Here is a 22155-nt window from a genome sequence, read left to right on the forward strand (position 1 = left end):
TCGCTGCTTCATGAATACATATTTAGATTGGCACGCAGCCTCTGCTCTTCAGGATGAAATAATTAATGGGACAACAACAGGCCTCTAAAAATAAACAGCGCGACTTGAGAGAATCCCACCGTCAATATCGCCTAATATGTTCTGTCGTTTCTTGCACAACAGAAGTCGAGGCATGTTTTTGTTGTTTGTTTTTTTACTTTGTCCAAACGCGGAGAGGAGCTAAGCCTCTTAGCATGTTTGTCTCATTAAAGGAAGCAAAGTCAGAGCCGCTGAGACGACCAAGTGTTCGGATTAAAACTGACATGACCAATAATCTCATGTTCTTCTGCAGGTCATACGTGTGCCTCATGCTCCTGCTACTCCTGCTGCTCCTGCTGCTGCTCATGCTCCTGCTGCTCCTCATGCTCCTCATGCTCCTGCTGCTCCTGCTGCTCCTCCTCATGCTCCTGCTGCTCCTGCTGCTCCTGCTGCTGCTCATGCTCCTGCTGCTCCTCATGCTCCTGCTTCTCCTGCTTTTCCTGCTGCTCCTCATGCTCCTGCTGCTCCTGCTGCTCCTCATGCTCCTCATGCTCCTGCTGCTCCTGCTGCTCCTGCTGCTGCTCATGCTCCTGCTGCTCCTCATGCTCCTCATGCTCCTGCTTCTCCTGCTTTTCCTGCTGCTCCTCATGCTCCTCATGCTCCTGCTGCTCCTGCTGCTCCTGCTGCTCCTGCTGCTCCTCATGCTCCTGCTGCTCCTGCTGCTCCTCATGCTCCTCATGCTCCTCCTGCTCCTCCTGCTCCTGCTGCTCCTGCTGCTCCTGCTGCTGCTGCTCCTCATGCTCCTGCTGCTCTTGCTGCTGCTCCTGCTGCTCCTGCTGCTCCTCATGCTCCTGCTGCTCCTCATGCTCCTGCTGCTCCTGCTGCTGCTGCTCCTCATGCTCCTCCTGCTCTTCCTGCTTTTCCTGCTGCTCCTCATGCTCCTGCTGCTGCTCCTCCTGCTCCTGCTGCTCCTCATGCTCCTGCTCCTGCTGCTTCTCATGCTCCTGCTGCTCCTCAGGCTCCTGCTTTTCCTGCTGCTCCTGCTGCTGCTGCTGCTCCTGCTACTCCTCATGCTCCTGCTTCTTCTGCTTTTCTTGCTGCTCCTCCTGCTCCTCATGCTCCTGCTGCTCCTCCTGCTCCTACTGCGCCTCATGCTCCTGCTTTTCCTGCTTTTCCTGCTGCTCCTGCTACTGCTGCTGCTCCTGTTGCCTCACACGCCGAGGTCAAAGGTCAACAGTCCAGACACTCCCTGCATGCCAATGAGCCCTCCGTCAACCTGCACGTCTGCGTCTCTCATGTTGAATTGCAAAACTCACATTCACTGCATTTTCTCACTGCAAAAAGTCAAATCTAGGCAAGATATCATTTCTTAAATTAAGTGAAAAATTACTTGTTTTTGACTCATAAGTCATTTTTGCTGACAACCGTCTCACTTTGATCTGTGAGTTTATATCACTCTATTCGATTCATCCTCTCTCCTCCGCTGGTTTTCCTTCCTTCCTTGCAGCTGTTCATTAGATATCTTTCCATCTTTCCCCTTCTTGCTGTTGATGTTCGTGGTCACATGACGGTCGCAGCTCCAAGCTCTTTATGCGAAGCTCAGCTGTGGCCGCCTGTCGTTCATCCAGAACAGCAGACCAGTGGGAGCTGTTCCACCTCCCCGGAGCACTTTGTCATTATTGTCAAAAGTCACTCCAAAAGGAAAACGTCTCTAAAATTAACTCGTGGAAACCAAGTTACATCTGAATGATCTAAACCAGGGGCGTCAAAGTCATTTCAGTCGAGGGGCCACATCGACCTGATCTGACCTCTGACCTCTGGAGGCCCAACAAGTCAAACGTATATTAAACTGCAGATATGGACAAATGTTAAAGTCTTTCCTTCTTGTGATTCTTTTGTAACTGCAAGAATTTACCAGTCTATTCTGAAATAAACATATTAAAGTTAATCAGATATTATATTTGCAGTCACCTGTATCTGGATATCGTAATATTATTCAGGATTAAAACAATTTGTCATCATTGGGAAAGTTTTTTGAGTTTACATGTCTAAAGTATCACTTCACATAAATTGGACACCTTTATTGTGAAAGGTGTTGCGTCATGTGACCTCCACAGATTGCATTAATTAATTCTGACCAAGGGCGGTTTTCAATGTCATTTTTGACAATCTAGTGTTTTTAGATCAGCCTCTGTCAGTTTTCATTTTTATACTTTAAAATAATAAAAATCACACGGCGGTCGGATCAGATCCTCTGGCGGGCCGCTTCTGGCCCCCGGGCCGCATGTTGGACACCCCTGATCTAAATTGTATTTTAATGTGTGGCACTTATAATTAAATTTTTGCTTATTTTTTGCGGTGCAGTGCAGCTAAAGCCAGTTGAGCAAAACCAATTGCCCCCCCTCCTTCAAAATAAATAAAAATACAAGGCAACTTTTATCACTCCGGTTGCTGCTTTCAGAACAAACAGAGAAAGAAGAGATTAAATATGAAAACAAGCCTTTAGTCTTCAGGCTCTAAAACAAGAGGATCAAGGATTTCTTGATTTCTTTGGGTAGGTTGTTGTGAGTTCGGCCTCCTGCCCCCCCCCCCCCCCCTCGTTGTTTTACCTCGACGGTAAACAGCAGCAGAGGCGAGAGAATCCCTCGCTCGTTGTCATAAATCAGCGGCGGTTACGTCGATGGCCGCCGCCGCCGCCCGTGATTTAGCGAGCGGTATAAAGGAGACGTTTCCATTCGGCGCTCCAGATACAATGGCCGCTCTTTTATCCTCCTCACTTTGTTGCTGACCCCGGCGTGGACGTCACATGTGCCGGCCGCGCCAGACATTGCGGCTGAGTTATGCCTCGGCTCGCCCGCTTCCTCCGCCGTGATTTAAAACCCGGGTCCTGTGAATCAACGGTAATGCCGGCACCCTCGCTCCTTCACGTGTGGCACATCTCCATTCGTGGGGGCTGATTGGTGATGAGCGAGCGCCGCGGCCCTGGGAATCCATCACGGGGTATGGCCGCCCCGGGGGGGGGAGGGGAGATTGGACGGTCATTGGACGCTCATATCGCGGGGTCGCCATCATTCTCTGGGAGTGTGGAGGGAGGGTGGGGGGGGGGGTAGGTGGGGGGGGGGGGGGGGCTGGCTCACGGCGAGCCGCTGCCACATGCTGACACCAGCTCATCGCTATGCTCAACGCTTCCCGCCAACCAACCGCAGTGTCACGACGAAGCTCCGCACAACTTCCAGTCAGTCAGTTTCAAACTTCACAAAGAGCAGTCATCATGGAGGGGTGGAGGGGTGGAGGGGTGGAGGGATGGAGGGATGGAGGGATGGAAACAGTAATGAAGACCGAGGACGGATGAGATTCTCCTTAGTTTCGAATGGACTTTGTGTTGTGTTTCCTCTAACTCCGATCCAATGGTTCTTCTCCAGTGACGTTTCTATATGTAAATACTTTTATTTTAGGTCTATTGACAGCAGAGTTGGAGCCAATAAAAAAAAACTTTAATTTAGTTTAATTGAATTGAATTGAATTGAATTGAATTTAATTTAATTTAATTTAATTAAACTAAAATACAATAAAATACAATGGCATTAAATGAAATAAAAATTGTAAAATAATAATTTAATAATTTAAATTAAATTAAATTAAATTAAATTAAATTAAATTAAATTAAATTAAATTAAATTAAATTAAATTAAATTAAATTAAATTAAATTAAATTAAATTATTTCAGTTGAGATAAATATAATTGAATTAAATTGAATTGAATTGAATTGAATTGAATTGCATGCAATACACACTTCATTGTGAGAGGGTGAGCCCCACTCATCCAACCATCAGTAGATCAGGAGAAAATTAAAAAACGTGAAGTGGCAGGAGGAGACCAAGAACCAGGAAGTAAAACCCTCACACACTGACGACGTGCCAATCCGGGAGGAAACTTTATCTACAAACAAAAAACATGTCGTAGATTTCGTTAAAGACTCAATAAAACACGTTGCCTCCTTTCTGGCTGACACCAGGTGGCGCTCATCCCCTAATGAACCAGTCAACATTTCAGTGTAAGAGCCTGACGGAGAGCTGAGCTCGGCTGTAAAGAGCGTGAAGCGTCTGAGGCAGTGGCAGTTAACGACACTCCTTACCCCCCCCCCCCCCTCCACCCCCCCACCCACCACCCAAAAACACTCTTTAGTTGCCCTTTAACTCCGTCACCGACACGCGTCGTATACAGATGAGGGCGCCGCTCTCCCGCAGGGCCCGACTCAAAGGTGAGCGGCTGCACGGCGCATGGCAGATGAGGGCCTCTAATGAGCAACACAAACCATTTGATGAGCGGCCATGAAGTGGAGCCCAGCCTGTCGCTGCTCCGGGGGCGCACCCCCCCCAGAACCCCCCCTCCAGGTCACCCCACCGCCAGTTCCCGATGAAATTGGACACTTGTTGGAGTTCTTCTAATTGGCCTGAAATGGTGTCGGTTCAGGACGGCGTGTGAAGTTTTCGCCGACACGTACGGAAAAAAAAAAAAAAATCGACGCCACGCATGAAATATTGATTAACTGAGATCTGTTTAATTGCTTCACCTCTTCAGGGGGGGTATAGAAGTGAATTTAATAGGTTTATTTGGGAGTGAGCTGGAAGCTAGAAAGACAACAATGAGGTCGCCTGCTGAAGCTTATTTAACCTTTGACCTTCTGTTGTATTTAAATCTGACTCCTGCTTTTATTATCTGATTTTCACCATTACTGGTGTTTATTTAACCTGTTGTTGCACTAGTTATCTATTTATTTATATTTGCACTGCTGCTCTACCACAACTTTTAGTTGGGGACAAATACAGTCTTTCACTTATTGATTAATTGGAAAAAAGGGGCGGGGCTTCCAGCAAATTTTTTTTTTTTTATTCAGGACAATTACTAAAGTAGTTTTGCAGTTAAGTTCTTGTTGCAGTGAAAAGGTTTAGTGATGTTTGGTGGAAATAAACCGCTACAATAGTAACTCTACAATAGTAACTCTACAATAGTAACGCTACAATAGTAACTCTACAATGGTAACTCTACAATTGTAACTCTACAATAGTAACACTACAATAGTAACCCTACAATAGTAACCCTACAATAGTAACTCTACAATAGTAACTCTACAATAGTAACTCTACAACGGTAACTCTACAATAGTAACACTACAATAGTAACCCTACAATAGCAACTCTACAAAAGAAACTCTACAATGGTAACTCTACAATGGTAACACTACAATAGTAACTCTACAATAGTAACTCTACAATAGTAACTCTACAATAGTAACGCTACAATAGCAACTCTACAATAGCAACTCTACAATAGTAACGCTACAATAGTAACTCTACAATAGTAACTCTACAATAGTAACTCTACAATAGTAACGCTACAATAGTAACGCTACAATAGTAACTCTACAATAGTAACGCTACAATAGTAACGCTACAATAGTAACGCTACAATAGTAACGCTACAATAGTAACTCTACAATAGTAACTCTACAATAGTAACTCCACAATAGTAACTCCACAATAGTAACTCTACAATAGTAACGCTACAATAGTAACGCTACAATAGTAACGCTACAATAGTAACTCTACAATAGTAACTCTACAATAGTAACGCTACAATAGTAACTCTACAATAGTAACTCTACAATAGTAACGCTACAATAGTAACGCTACAATAGTAACTCTACAATAGTAACTCCACAATAGTAACTCTACAATAGTAACACTACAATAGTAACTCTACAATGGTAACTCTACAATAGTAACGCTACAATAGTAACGCTACAATAGTAACTCTACAATAGTAACTCCACAATAGTAACTCTACAATAGTAACACTACAATAGTAACTCTACAATAGTAACTCTACAATAGTAACTCTACAATAGTAACTCTACAATAGTAACGCTACAATAGTAACTCCACAATAGTAACTCTACAATAGTAACTCCACAATAGTAACTCTACAATAGTAACACACAGTGACTTGGATAAGTAACTTTAATCAAATTACTGGTGTGGAAATTAGATTACAACACATTAGATTACTCGTTACTGTAAAAGTAGTCATGAGAGTTACTATGGTAATCACGTTACTAATTCCCATGTTACTAATTCCCATGTTACTAATGAACATGTTACTAATGAACATGTTACTAATGAAGGTGTTACTAGTTGTAATGTAAGTAATGTATTCCACCACCATGACAGACCATCTTCTCCTCCCAGTGTTTAGAAACGTTCCTCGTCATGTTGACGTTCATCCCGACGAGTCGTGACGCCATCGAAGGAGCTCGGCCGCCGCCGCCGCCGCCCCTCTTGGCACACAAAGCATTGTGGGTACTGTGGTACCTCGACATGTCAGCGTGTTGCAGACTGACCCGTGTCCCACCAGCCTGACGGAGGATGATGGATGATTTGTCGCGAGGACGAAGCTGCGACGCAGCAGGACCTTCCAGCTGGCCTCGCTGCAGCGGCGCCCCCACCCCGCTGCAGCGGCGCCCCCACCCTGCTGCACCTTTCTTCACATCGGAGTGTACCGAAATGACACAAACACTATAAAATCCCACCTCCTCCTTAACTACAAATCCACTACAGCCTCTTTCCAAAACACAGCGGATCAGGGAGGTTATGTCCTTTTTAAAAGTGGAGAAAATTAGATGTACAAGAAGGGGAAACTTGAAAAAATTCTATAATAAATGACAACCGTTTATTGATATCTTTGTGACAACATAAACATCCCCACATTCCCTCCTTTCTATTTGCTTGTTTATGTTTATTTACTTTTATTATTATTATTTTGACATCTATTTTATTTATTCTTATGCTTAAGTTCTTAGCCTTATTATTCTGTACAAACTGTGTTTAAGTATTATTTTCTCTCTTATTAAGTTGTCTTTTTTTGTAATTATTTGTTCTCAAGAAATATAAGAATTAGAATTGAATGGTGTGTATAAACATTTAATGCTGACGCTAATATGCTTTGGTATATTTTAATGCCTTTGATGTTCTTGTATATATATGACACCAGGTGGCGCTCTACAATAGTAACTCTACAATAGCAACACTACAATAGTAATTCTACAATAGTAACACTACAATAGTAACTATACAATAGTAACTCTACAATAGTAACTCACAGTGACTTGGATAAGTAACTTTAATCTGATTACTGATGTGGAAATTAGATTATAATGCATTAGATTACTGGTTACTGAAAAAGTAGTCATATGAGTTTCATGTTATTAATTAACACGCTACTAATTAATATGTGCTAATTTATATGTTACTAATTAACACATTACAATGAACATGTAGTAATTACCATGTTGCTAATTAACACGTTACTAATTAACATGTTACTAATCAACATGTAGTAAATACCATGTTACTAATGAACATGTTACTAATTACCATGTTGTTGCTTTTTGTAATTATTTGTTCTATAGAATGGTGTATATAAACATGTAATGACACTAATGTGCTTTGATATATTTCAAAGCCTTTGATGTCCTTATATAACAAGACGGAACAGAAACACTATGAAATCCCACTGAGGCCGACGTTAACGCTCAACTTGAAGACGATATCGGCGGAGAGCTGAGTCACCGTGGTAACGGAGATTTCTGAACGCTGCTTAGTGAAACAAAACAAATCTTCCTGCACAGTTCACTGGGCATGAAACACACTGAAAACAACAACAACAACAACAATAATAAAAAAAAAACGCTTCCACAGCAGCAAGAGAAGAACAATTGTAAATGTGCTGTGAGGTGAAAAAATAAATAAATAAATAAAAAATAAAAGCATGATGCCAGAGTGAGTGATGATGAGGCGGCTCGGGGCCACAGGAGGGGACAAAACACAGCGCTGGCAAGAAAAAAGCCCCCGTTCCTGAGTAAACAAAGCCAAGAGCTGTCAGCAGAGGTTCCCCGCGGAAACGTTTCCTTCAGCTGCTTCAGACACTGATTCGGTCGGACCAACGAACCGGACTGTCAGAACCGTCGGCGACTCAAACTCACCGGCCACAGGAGGCTGGTACGACGCGACGCCGTCCCGGAACACCGTACCAACTGTGGAAAATAAACCCCGAATCGACACATCTGAGGGCTCGTCTGGTGGTTTAACGGGGAGATTAAAAGGGGCGGGACTTCCTGCCAATATATATATTTCTATTCAGGACAATTACTGAAGTAGCACAACGTCGCTGCAGTTAAGTTCTTGTTGCAGTGAAAAGGTTTACTGAGGTTTAGTGGAAATATTAACTCTACAATAGTAACTCTATAATAGTAACTCTACAATAGTAACTCTACAATAGTAACTCTACAATAGTAACTCTACAATAGTAATGCTACAATAGTAACGCTACAATAGTAACTCTACAATAGTAACGCTACAATAGTAACTCTACAATAGTAACTCTATAATAGTAACTCTACAATAGTAACGCTACAATAGTAACTCTACAATAGTAACGCTACAATAGTAACTCTACAATAGTAACGCTATAATAGTAACTCTACAATAGTAATGCTACAATAGTAACGCTACAATAGTAACTCTACAATAGTAACTCTACAATAGTAACTCTACAATAGTAACGCTACAATAGTAACTCTACAATAGTAACTCTAAAATAGTAATGCTACAATAGTAACTCTATAATAGTAACTCTACAATTGTAACTCTACATTTGTAACTCTACAATTGTAACACTACAATAGTAACGCTACACTAGTAAATCTACAGTAGTAACTCTATAATAGTAACTCTACAATAGTAACTCTAAAATAGTAATGCTACAATAGTAACTCTATAATAGTAACTCTACATTTGTATCTCTACAATTGTAACACTACAATAATGATTCTACAATAATAACTCTACAATAGTAACTCTATGATAGTAACTCTATAATAGTAACACTACAATAGTAGAGTTGAAAAAACACAACTGCAAATTCAAAAACAAGTGATTTGGTGATGTGTTGTTGTGGTTTGCACTTCAGGGGCACCTCTCTCTCTCTCTCTCTCTCTCTCTCTCTCTCTCTCTCTCTCTCTCTAATCAGCAGCTTTTTTCATCCCTGATTTCTCCCTTTTTTCTTCTTCTTCTTCACTTGGATTCAACGGCAGTTGGCATCTGTGAAGTTGCACTACCGCCACCTGCTGGTGGCAGCCAGTCCATACCAGTCCCACTTCTCAAAGAAAAGAAGAGATGCAACAAAGAAAGAAAGAAAGAAAGAAAGAATCTGAATTATTCAATTGGTTGTATTTCCATGCCGCCGAGGGAAAAATCTATTGTGAACTCAAATAATTAACCGTTTGGATGAATTTATAAATGAAAACAATGTAAAGCTTCACCCACATGATTCTATTTATTTCATCAAACATTTTAATTGTTCCAGCTTAAGGCACTGAATTTACTTTATTCACTTAACTAGATAGCGAAGGTTTTGACTCCACTGTAATCTCGTCTGGTTGGGTTGAAAGTATTTATGAAGTTGGATCAACTAGTGTGGATCATGTTGCTCCGACTCCCGTCTTTATCGGTTTGGCCCAAAGGAATTATGTGATGATTGAAGAAAGACCTTTAATCGTGTGAAGATCCCTTCCGATGATATAATTAAGGCAATTCTAAGTATTACATTTGAGTTCTTACTCCCCCCCCCCCCCAAAAAAGGGGTGAATTTCCACAGCGGGATCATGGAGGCCTCGGAGGGGGGGGGGGGGGGGTGTTGGGGGGGTAACGGCTCATGAATACTGTCCTGAACTTCTGAGCTGCTCAGAGAGTCTGTGGTGGCGGCGGCGGCGGCGGCGGCGGCGGTGGCGGCGGCGGTGGTTCACGCAGGTGAGGAGGCCAGCAGGGGGCACCCTCATTACCCAAACCCCCCCTCCTCCTCCTCCACCCCCCCCACCCTCATTCCCATCATTTATTCATCCACGTCGGCCGTCTCCTGCAGGCATTGGCCTGAGGACCAGGGGGGGGGGGCTGGGTAACCTGGGGATTGATTTGGCTAATGCACAACCGAGTGAGGGACCCCCTCATACCACCACCCCCCCCCCCCCCCCCCCCCCCACCCACCTCATGTTTATTTCCAGCTGCTGCCCTTCGACGGGCTGCTGCATTACAATCAGCTCCGTGTCGTTGCACGTGGAGAGGTGGGGAAGGGGGCGTGGCCTATTTCAGGAGGAGGAGCCAATGGCGCCGTGGTGTCGGCGTCAGGAGGAACGATGGCGGGGGGGGGGGGGGGGGGGGGGGGGTTAAAATCCAACCCGGGAAAGTTTTTAAAATAAAAGCGACAGTGACGTTTGTCCAGGGTCTCCACAATTCTGATTTCCTGAGATTTAAAGGAGTTTTTCACGTTTGTGTTTTTATTGCATGAGGCTTTTGTGATGTGAAACTAATATTTATACACATTTTTTGTTGCTATATTAATACATACACACATATATAATGCATTCAAATGATCTGTATGATTAATAATGATAGTATGGTATGACTTGTTTTTAACCTTATTTGGATTTAATACAATATTTAGTCATTTCAAAGACTGACACAAGCATGTATTTTTTTTAACATATGGATAATTCTGCACTTAAAATCAACAGCAATCAACAGCGATTCCTCACTGCAAAGTGAAACACACACTAAAAAGGAACATTAAATATGTAAGCGGTTGAGTAATGTTACTGGATAAAATGGTTCATAGCATTTTAAACTGGTTATAAACACAGTTAATGATCAGATTAAAACAGCGAGCTAAGAAGTGCATTTGTATTTAAAACACATCAGGACAGGATACTTGGCAAAAACACTTAAAAAAAAAAATTAATCTTTGATATTAGATTTTTTTTTTTTTTTAATCACTGTGATGTAATGAAGTACAAAATATTAATAAAATGAATTTAACAGCCTCAGATATGCGTTTGCTGCTTTGACTGACTGAGTAGATGTAATTGACGTATGGCTAAGCCCCGCCCCCCCAACACAAACGCAACCAATAGGCAGCCGCTTATCCAAGCAACAACAACCGGGGGGGGCGGGGCGGAGGGCGGGGCTTAGCCAAAGGTATTACCGGTTTCTTCTCCCTCCAGCCTAGACGCAGTGAACGCCGGCGTCCTCCTCATGATTACAGTTGTGTTTCCCCACTTCGGTGTGTGGACAGTTAAAGACGTCCGTCTCGGACCCTGTGCAGTGCAGGTTGTCCAGCCAGATGTTTCCAGTGCCTGCAGGGCGAGCAGACAGTCAGAAAACAGCTGGTGCACCTGGTTTCCTATGATGTAATCCAAGAACAAGAGAGGCACTCCGGACTTCTTCTAATGGACGAGTGTGGTTCTGCTGAAGGTCGCACACCGTGGCTGTTTCAATATTAAAACTTTCAATATAGAATGTTTGAGACACGTATCTGTTTTCCAACATGATTTTTCTGTTTCATGTTGGGTGTTCTAAGTTCCCCCCCCAAAAAAAACGTTTATTAGAATATACAACATGAGTGAATCATTTCACGTATCAGTTTATGTTAGAAGTTAAAATATTAAAAAATCTGAGAGCCACTCGGGGAGCCAAAATAATCGACTCTTAGTGAGTCGAGATGAAATGATTGAATCTTTTTAGTGAGTTGAGAAGAATCGACTCTTTTAGTGAGTCAAGAAGAAAAAATCAATTACTTTACAGTGAGTCGAGAAGAAAGAATCAATTCTTTTTAGTGACTTGAGAAGAATCGACTTTTTTAAGTGAGTCGAGAAGAAATAATCAATTCTTTTCAGTGAGTCAAGAAGAATCGACTCTTTTTAGTGAGTCGAGAAGATAGAAGGAATTCTTTCTAAGTGAGTCAAGAAGAAAGAATCAATTCTTTTCAGTGAGTCAAGAAGAAAGAATCAATTCTTTTCAGTGAGTCAAGAAGAATAGACTCTTTTTGGTAAGTCGAGAAGAAAGAATCAATCCCTTTAGGTGAGTTAGGTGAGAAGAAAGAATGAATTCTTTTAAGTGAGTCGAGAAGAAAGAATCAATTCTTTTTCGTGTGTGCGTGTGTGTGTGTGCGTGCGTGCGTGCGTGCGTGCGCCCGCTCACCCGGAGTGGCAGTGAACGTGGTGACGATGGTGTTGAAGCCCAACATTTTGCAGATGACTCTCCCGTCCAGGTTTCCAAAGTCGTCGTCACAGACGGTTCCCCACAGGTTGTTGTGTTTCACCTCCACCCGTCCTCGGTTTGGACCCGGCACCAGGCGCACCACCGGCTCTGTGTCGCAGAGGCACCGGCGTCACAATCGTCTTGTGAACAATTTCTGTTTACACGAAAACAGCTGAAACACTGAAAACGATGTAGTTTGCATGCCAGGCCACTAGTGGGTGCTGGTTGTTTCCAGCATGAAACCACACACACACACACACACACACACGCAGTGGAGAACGATATTCTCTAAACTTTCATTCCAGTGGACAGACGACCAAGTTGGAGTGTTATTACGGTGCCTGTCAAAATAAAAGCACCAAGTCCCAGGTGGAATACGGACTGGGAGTCACGACGAAACGTCCCGATCGTCCTTCTACTGAGCGTGTGCAGAACAACCAGTTACTACGGCGGCGGTGCCGTAGCAGCATTTCCACGCTTGAGCATTTTCAAAAGTTTCCATTTTGTCCCCGTTTCCATGGAGACGGAGTTGGAGAGTTTTCAAAAAAGTTGCACTCTAAGTGGCCCCTGGCCTCGTTGACGCTTTTCGTGATGCCCTACCATGAAAACTACATCGATGTCAACATTTCTGTCGTCACCACAAAAAAAAACATAGTTTTTCAAAATATCGCATCTTAAATGTGAAACTTTTCTGAAATGAAAACGTGAACAGCGACGTATTTTTACTTGAAACATGTGAAAATGGGGTCCTGACACCACCTTGCGCACTTACCCATGCCCCCTGGGTCACCCTTGTCTCCTTTGGGTCCTGCAGGGCCTGAGGAGGAGGAGGAGGAAGGAGGAGGAGGAGGAGGAGGAGGAGGAGGAGGAGGAGGAGAGGAGGAGGAGGAGGAGGAGGAGAGAGAGGAGGAGGAAGAGGAGGAGGAAGGAGTCAGAGCACCGTGACCGAACATCCATCACATAACGGATTAACCCTCCACTCACCGTCAGTCCCGTTGAAGCCGGTCGGTCCCACTGGACCTGTTGACACAAACAAACACAAAGTTCTTGGAAAAATGATCTGATGTGACTCAGACAGAACGTTCCTGACTATAAGCCCCGCCCACAAATCGTTCTTCTTCTTTCTCCCCGTCGTTCTTTAAAAAAAAAATGCATAAAAAGCTGCAGTCCTCACGTCACTGTGAACACGGTTCAAGCTGATGCAGTACCTATGCCAGGCCTTTAGGTGGCACTGCAGTTAGTTTGTTCCATTAAGGACGACGGGCCCGAAAGTGAGGCGGAAGTGAAGGAGAACGTTTCATTGTGTTTCACTTTAACAGAAACAAAACAGAGGAGGAGGAGGAGGAGGAGGAGGAGGAGAAGGTGAAGGAGGAGGAGGAGGAGGAGGAGGAGGAGGAGGAGAAGGAGAAGGTGAAGGAGGAGGAGAAGGAGGAGGAGAGGAGAAGGAGGAGGAGAAGGCAAAACAAAAACCAATAGAAAAGAGGAAATATGAGTTATTTCAACATGTGATCTCTTCATGTCTTCATGACACCAAATCACAGTGGAGGAAAAAGATTCTCTAATATTCTCTCAAATGACCTGTTTCACTGTTCCGTGATTTATTTATTTATTCATTCATTCATTTCATTTATTAATTTATTCATTCATTCACTTACTTACTTACTTATGTATTTATTTTCAAATTTCTATTCTTTTATTTTTTTTATTCTTTTTTATTTAGTTAGAAAAAAAAACTGAGTGAGTGAGTGAGTGAGTGAGTGAGTGAGTGAGTGAGTGAGTCCAGTCATCTGACCTGGAGGTCCCGGTGGACCAACATTTCCAGGCTCTCCTTTCGGTCCTGCGCTCCCCCGAGCACCAGGTGATCCTGCAGGACACGTCGACAACAGAACATCACACGTTCATCCATTCATTCATTCATCCATCCATCCATTCATCCATCCATTCATTCATTCATTCAGAGGGAACTGTCCTGTGATACCTGGCAGTCCCGGGACGCCACTCTCTCCCTTTGCACCTGGAATCACGTGAGAGTGACAGATTTCATCAGTTGCCATGGCAACAAGCTAAAAAAACGCACTCAGAAGTCGTGACGAGACGTTACCTGGGAGGCCTGCTTCACCTCGTTCCCCCTTCGCACCTGGACCCTGATCACCTGGAAGACCATTGGGACCTGCACGGGGACACACACACACACACACACACACACACACAGCACACACACACACACACACACACGGACACACACACATCCAGTCAATGCCAGCTGCACATTTCCGTGGTTCCATCTCTCAGGCTGAATAGCAGCTTGTCAGCAGAGTTACAGATGAGAACCAGAAGTTAAGAGAGGAAGAGAAACTCAACGATTCATAAATACAACATGTGATACTTTTCTTTCTTTTTTTTTTTTTTATAAATCTCGGGAGCCAATTCAGTCCACGTCTCTGTGCCACTTTTCGGAAATGGATTGTGAAACAATGAGTTGCACTCATTGCACTTTATTCACCCTTTTAATAAATAATCCCTCTGATGTTACTGGAGGACGAGTCAACACAATTTGTATTTTTTTTCACGTTTTCGTTCAAACATCTCTTAAAAAAAAAAAAAAAAAGGTCCAAACCACAGTGGGTTAATGTTTCTGTTGTGCACCTTTAAGATCTCCTGTCTATAATAATGTATATATTATATTATATATTATATAAACACTTATTTTGCAATATAAAAGTTTATTTGGAAACAATGTTGAAATGTACATTATATATCACCCATCCCCATTATATATATATATGTATGACTGGAAGTCACAGGAAGTAAAGCAGAAGTGTTGCACTTTGTCATAAATTCCTCAAATGCTAGAAATGTGACAGATCATCAATCTTAGACTCCATCAGGGTTTTTTTTGTTTTTAATCATTGATTTATTTATAAAAAATAAATAGTTTGCTGTGTTTTTCATCAGTTTGTGATCCTTTGATTGGAAGAACCAGAAAGAAATGTTTGTTATTCAACGATCAAGTGATCTGTCACATCGTTTGTTTGTTTTATAGACTGTTTGTTTTTTAGACTGTTTGTTTTTCAGGCTGTTTGTTTTATAGACTGTTTATCAGACGATTTGTTTTATAGACTGTTTTTTAAGACTATTTTTTAGACTTTATTCAGACTGTTTGTTGTTTTCAGACAGTTTATTTTACAGACTGTTTGTTTATCAGACTGTTTGTTTTACAGACTGTTTGTTCTTTAGACTGTTTGTTTATCAAACTGTTTGGTTTTTTTAGACTGTTTGTTTATCAGACTGTTTATTTTTTTAAGACTATTTTCAGACTGTTGTTTTCAGACTGTTTATCAGACTGTTTGTTCTACAGACTGTTTGTATTACAGACTGTTTGTTTATCAGACTGTTTAACAGACTGCGTTACAAACTGCATTACAGACTGCCTTACAAACTGCCTTACAAACTGCATTACAGACTGCGTTACAGACTGCCTTACAAACTGCCTTACAAACTGCCTTACAGACTGCCTTACAAACTGCCTTACAAACTGCCTTACAGACTGCATTACAGACTGCCTTACAAACTGCCTTACACACTGCATTACAGACTGCCTTACAAACTGCCTTACAAACTGCCTTACAGACTGCCTTACAAACTGCCTTACAAACTGCCTTACAGACTGCATTACAGACTGCCTTACAAACTGCCTTACAAACTGCCTTACAGACTGCATTACAGACTGCCTTACAAACTGCCTTACAAACTGCATTACAAACTGCCTTACAGACTGCATTACAAACTGCCTTACAAACTGCCTTACAGACAGCCTTACAAACTGCCTTACAAACTGCCTTACAGACTGCATTACAGACTGTCCTGCCCCCCCGGATCCAGACCAGAGCCTGACAGACGACCACAGGTTCTGTGTGGAATCCTGAAGGTGAAGGAGTGAAAATCAAACCCCCTCCGTTAAGTGATGTTTTCCAGGTTGGCAGGTTTATCGCAGCCCTTCACAATAAAAGAATCACAGCCGACACCCTTCGCCCGGAGCAGTCAGAATTAAAATCTCCCTCCGTCGACTCGTCCGCACGTCACCATTTGTTCTGGAAGTCGTCTCACTTTGTCGCTCGGCTCGGCTGCAGCTTCAGTTTAACGTCAAACCATTTTAAACCTTCTTAAAACGTGCTTTTGTTGTGAAAAACTCACCGGGTTGGCCTGCAGGTCCGAGATCTCCTTTAGCTCCCCTCTCGCCCTTTGGCCCGCTGTCACCTGAGAGAGAAACACGGCAGTGGCGTTGACGCTAGCTTTACACGGCGTTGCCGTCCCGTTTTGTCCTGAAACGTTGTTGCCATGGCGACCGGGAACATGGCGTATGCCGAGCTTAAACATGTGGCCTGATGGTGCCCAACAAGAGAGAACGATCTGGCCTGAAGGAACCTGCTGCTACGTCGTCACGTTATTGACGACCTTTCCCGAGGTGTGATCGACCATCGACCTCTGGTGGACGGTAGAAGAACTGCATGTCTTTATAACGTCAAATAAGACGCCCTTAAACTCAGCGTGTCCGATGAAAATAAAAAAATATATTATAGGGGTCGTGTTCTAATGGTTTTCAATCCGTAACATGCGTCCCTATACCTGGAAATGATGACCTGGAAGAGCCAATCACAATCAAGGTAGGCTCCTCCCCATTTGACTCCTCCCGCAATCAAGGTAGGCTCCTCCCCTTTACTCCTCCCACAATCAAGGTAGGCTCCTCCCCCTTTACTCCTCCCATTATCAAGGTAGGCCCCTCCCCCTTTGACCCCTCCCACAATCAAGGTAGGCTCCTCCCCCTTTAGTCCTCCCACAATCAAGGTAGGCTCCTCCCCCTTTGACTCCTCCCACACTCAAGGTAGCTCTGCTCTGGCACATGGCGCCACGGGAGGAAGTACTTCCTCCTACTTCCCATACATGGGCATGTGTGTGGGCGGAGCCAGTCCAGCTCACACGGACACAGCAGATTCTGAATGTAGCTCCTAGGATCCAATATTCTAATGGAGGGAAAATCAAGGACGAGCTGGAGACTTGGAATTCAAAGCTTTTGAATGCTCTTCTTTTGTCCTTCGGATTGCATGTAGCATGTGGGGGGGTGGGAGGGGGGGGGGGGGGTTGAAAGCATCCGCCGCAGATGCCAGCAATTTGTCGTCCCGAGTACAAGACGAGCCACGGCGGAGAATCCAGACTTCACACAGGAAGTGTCAGTTCTCTTCATTGTGAACGAAGAGCCCGGGCTCATCCGTCACCCGGGTCTCATCAGCCATCTGCCCCGAGATGATGTGCCGTCACTGCTGGGATCATCTGCAGCCCACAGCCAAACATGCTGCTGCACACACACACACACACACGCACGCACGCACGCACGCACGCACGCACACACGCACGCGGCAGCACTCCATCACCCGGTGATGAAATTAACTTTTAAAAGGGAGAAACTTTCCCTGCGCCGTTGTTTTCCAGAGATCAGGTCGGAGTTACAGACTCGCTCCCGTGACTCATGGTTTCATCCGGCGCTGACGAATGGGAGACGACAGAGCGCCACCACAGGACGGCAGGAAGTGATAAAAGCTTGGGTGGGTGTGGGTGTGGGTGTGGGTGTGGAGGTGGGGGTCCGTTGGTTCGTTCTCCAGCTCTGCACAGCGGAGCGTCACCTCAACATGGAGGCTCCAGATACTCAACGGTGCCGGTTAATTGTCCAACAAAGTCCATCTGTCAGTTTAACCCCCCCCCCTCCCACCACCACCCTCCCCCCACCCCCCCCATCACCACCCGTCTCCAACCGGTGCCTTAAAGCAGTCATCATCGCAGTTTTCCTCGTTAAAACATTTATTTAGTTTCATCATATGACGGGAGATTTCCACTGTGCTTGTTGTCAACACGCACGCCGGAAACCTGCCTGTGAACTCTGTCGGTTAGCCGCTAAGTGCTAATGGGACGCGTATAAACCTCGTGATGTGATATACAGATTCACGTCGTATCTCTTGGTTGCGTTGCTCTGCGGCGTTGGTGTTTGCAGACGGCTCCACAACGGGTTTTATTTTCTGTATGAACGCTATGCTATCGCTATGCTATTGTTATGCTATTGCTATGCTATCGCTATGATATTGCTATGCTATTGCTATGCTATCACTATGCTACCGCTATGCTATGTCCGTGATTTACATTTCCTGCAAACCAAATCAAATTGCGCTGCAAATCCGTACCAGTCCAAATTTTACGTATTGAAATTGTGAAAAAAAAAAATTTCCCTCATATATTTTAAAAATATATTGAAAAAACAATTGAAGGGAGTCCGTTAAAAGTGGACATTTTCCAGAGTTACTACCTTCATAACTTCTAAATGATTACCTGTGGAACCCCGAAGTCATGTGTCAGGTAAACATTTAAATAAAAGTACAAACAAATTCACGAGATTTTTCACATTAAAGCTACATTTGCTGTGTGTGCAAGTTTGTTCAGGAGACTCTTGGGGTGGCGCCCAACAGACTCATCAAGGAACAGGCGGACTCACCCTTCAGGCCCTTGTCACCCGGAGGTCCCGGCTGCCCCGGTGGTCCTGAAAACAAACACCCAGATTCCGCGGTCAGTTGTGTGTGTGTGTGGGGGGGGGGGGGGGGGGGGGGGTTAGTCGGTTCACTGTGTTCCGCCCCGTTCAGACGAGTGTCGTACCCGGTCTGAGGCGGAGGCTCGTCACTTGACCCTCCAGGTTGATTCTGCTGGTGTTGAGCAGGTTCAGGTCGGTCCTCAGTCTGTCCAGCTGTCCTTCCTGTCCACAGAGACTCTTCACCTGTCGTCAAAATCACATGATATCATATATATACGTCCAAATTTCTGAATCAATTCTTGTGGTTGTTGCCATTATTCACCTGTTATCTCATTTTTTTTTTTTTTTTGGTCTACGCAGCACTATTTTACGCGGCGGTTACCTCAAACTTCTGCATTTCACTTTCCTCTCAGCTGAACGTGACGAATCAGGAAGTGGTTTCTGATCTCAGTATAATGGATGTGGCAGTAACTCCAATAACCATCATTATTCCCCAATAACTCCCCAAAAACAGAAAGACGTTCGAGGATCCGTTCGGGAAATCGCAGCTTTATTTTTGATGGGTAGTGTTGAGAGGGACGAAGGCGTCCAGTACCTGGGTCTGCAGGGTCGACAGGCGTCCCTTCAGCGTCCTGGTTTCTTGCGTGTTGTTGTGGACGAGCGTCTCCAGGCCGTCGTCGTTCAGGTGGATGTCGTTGGACGACTGCTTGGCCGCTCTGGGGTTCGAGGCCGAAGACGCCAGCGTGAAAACTGAGGAAGAGCCGCTGCATGAGGAACCCGTTCGCCACGGCGCACGCCGGCCGCAAATTAAAACACGGATTGGACATGATCACCTTTATAGAGCAGAAAGGCGTTGAGGGCCGTCTGCAAGACGAGGTATATGACGATGATGTAGAAACACCACGGTCTCCTGCGTCTCGCCGGCTTCAGATCTGAAACACAGGCAACAGAGTCCAGTCCGGATGGATACTGCTTCCAGGAATCGGACACAAGCACCAACACTCTTTTTTGAATAATAGAAAATACCAGCTGTATTTATTGACTTCAAAGACTTGAAAGTCTTGTGTGACCAGTTTCCATGAAGTGGAGGGACACTTCAGGTTTCAGGAACGATTGGATGTCTGAATATCGTAAATTTTCTGGGGTCACTTTGTGTATCACGAATCCACATCAGCTGGATGTTTTCTCCAGCTGAGACGAGCCAACCGACCAAACACGAGACGTTACCGCCACCTTCTGCTCACAACTGGAACTACACCCGGTCGCGGTGAATCTAGTATTGTGACACTGATTTTTCAGATTTTCAGAGGATTTTTCAGAGAAACTGTCGATGTGATGGAACAATCATGACGTCACACTCATGTTCCTCCAGCAGCCACATGGGACCCGGAAATTATTCACTGGACAAAAAGATGATAATAAAATAAAAATATAATTTACAACAAGAAGAAGAAGAAGAAGAAGAAATATAATAATAATAATAATAATAATAATAATGCAAAATCTTTTGAACAGTTTCAGGAAAACAAATTCTAGTCTTATAATTATGAATTGTTAACAATGTTCTGATGCACAATATGGTGAAATGTCCAACAGAAGGTTTCTAATTGGAGCGTAGAATTCACTGTCCCTGTTATTATCTTCTTTATCACTGTTACTGTTTTTAATGTTTATTATTATTGTTTGTACTTTATTACTGTCCACTGCTGCAACAATGACAAGTTTCCCATTGCAAGACAAAGGATTATGGAATAGAATTGGAGCAAATTGAATTGAGGGTACAAGGTGTAGTAGAAGGTAGAAGGTGTAGTTGAAGGTGCAGTAGAGATTGTTTGGTCTAGTGGAGGATGGAAAGTGTAGTAGAGGGTAAAAAGTGTTGTAGAAGGTATAGTAGAGGGTAGAAGGTGTAGTAGAAGGTAGAAGGTGTAGTTGAAGGTGCAGTAGAGATTGTTTGGTCTAGTGGAGGATGGAAAGTGTAGTAGAGGGTAAAAAGTGTTGTAGAAGGTGGAGTAGAGATTAAAAGGTGCAGTGGAGGGAAGAAGGTGTAGTAGAAGGTGTAGTACAGGTCCGAAGGTGTAGTAGAAGGTGTAGTGGAGGTCAAAAGGTGTAGTAGAAGGTATAGTGGAGGTCAGTGGTGTAGTAGAAGGTACAGTACAGGTCAGAAGGTGTAGTAGAAGGTGTAGTACAGGTCAAAAGGTGTAGTAGAAGGTGTAGTACAGGACAGAAGGTGTAGTAGAAGGTGTAGTGGAGGTCAGAAGGTGTAGTAGAAGATGTAGTGGAGGTCAGAAGGTGTAGTAGAATGTGTAGTGGAGGTCAGTGGTGTAGTAGAAGGTGTAGTACAGGTCAAAAGGTGTAGTAGAGGTGTAGTAGAAGGTGTAGTATAGGTCAGAAGGTGTAGTGGAGGGTGTAGTAGAGGTGTAGTAGAGGGTGTAGTAGAGGTGTAGTAGAAGGTGTAGTAGAGGGTGTAGTAGAGGGTGTAGCAGAGGGTGTAGCAGAGGGTGTAGTAGAAGGTGTAGCAGAGGGTGTAGCAGAGGGTGTAGTAGAGGTGTAGTAGAGGTGTAGTAGAGGTGTAGCAGAGGTGTAGCAGAGGGTGTAGTAGAAGGTGTAGCAGAGGGTGTAGCAGAGGGTGTAGTAGAGGTGTAGTAGAGGTGTAGTAGAGGTGTAGCAGAGGTGTAGCAGAGGGTGTAGTAGAGGTGTATGCTGGCCTCACCATCAGGCTGGAAGCTGTAGACGTCGTTGCCGCTCAGCGACATGTCGAACAGCGGGTTGCTCTGGGTGTAGGACACTCTGTCCATCGTGTCTCTGACGTCTCCACCAGCAGACTGTCCTCACTTCCCGCTGCTCAGCCTCTTATAGCCCACGCTCCCAACAACAACAACAACAACAACACTAACACCAACACCAACACCAACACACACTGTCCTAAACAAGTCACTCCTCCCCAGATTGCCACAGCGGCTCACATGAAGCGCAGGAGGAAGGAAGTGAGTTTGGAGCTGAGGCGGTGAAAAGCTCATGGGGAAGTTACAAGAACACCACGCAATAATCTGAAGTATTTACAGTTTTTCGGGGTTTTTTTCCCTTTGAAAAGGAAAAAAAAAACTGGAGGACAGTTGATGACTCGGCGAAAGTGAAGGCGCTGAGTCGGGTCGTTGAGACTTTTCACCAGATGAAGATTCACCTGGAGCCTAAAGAAACATGAGGGAAATGAGGCCGGGAGCTTCTGGAGCCTCGATTTTACTGGAAAAATATACAAAAAACTGTGTTTTCTGTTGTGTTTTATCACGTTTCTACTGTGATTCAGGTGCTGCTGGACGTCTCTTTACACTTCCAGCTGATTTAGCAGTTTTATTCTTCTTTTCTATTTTCCGCACAGTTTTGACAGTAAGAATAGAATAGAGTAGAATCAAATAGAA

At 44.1% G+C, this 22155-nt stretch overlaps 1 protein-coding gene across 1 annotated transcript; it reads right to left on the reverse strand.

Moving 5' to 3' along the window:
* Positions 1-10393: 10393 nt before the first annotated feature.
* Positions 10394-21592, reverse strand: marco (macrophage receptor with collagenous structure). Its single transcript, XM_080498528.1, has 13 exons — positions 21450-21592; positions 19573-19671; positions 19335-19489; positions 18865-18982; positions 18707-18751; positions 16363-16425; positions 14270-14338; positions 14147-14182; positions 13961-14032; positions 13153-13188; positions 12941-12985; positions 12109-12276; positions 10394-11264 (listed from the first exon to the last, which is right to left on the reverse strand). The coding sequence occupies exons 1-13, from the start codon at positions 21532-21534 to the stop codon at positions 11134-11136; spliced, it is 1122 nt and encodes a 373-aa protein (XP_080354654.1). The 5' UTR covers positions 21535-21592; the 3' UTR covers positions 10394-11133.
* Positions 21593-22155: the final 563 nt, after the last annotated feature.

Source organism: Blennius ocellaris (assembly GCF_963422515.1).
Source record: "Blennius ocellaris genome assembly, chromosome: 6".
NCBI classification, from domain to species: Eukaryota; Metazoa; Chordata; class Actinopteri; order Blenniiformes; family Blenniidae; genus Blennius; species Blennius ocellaris.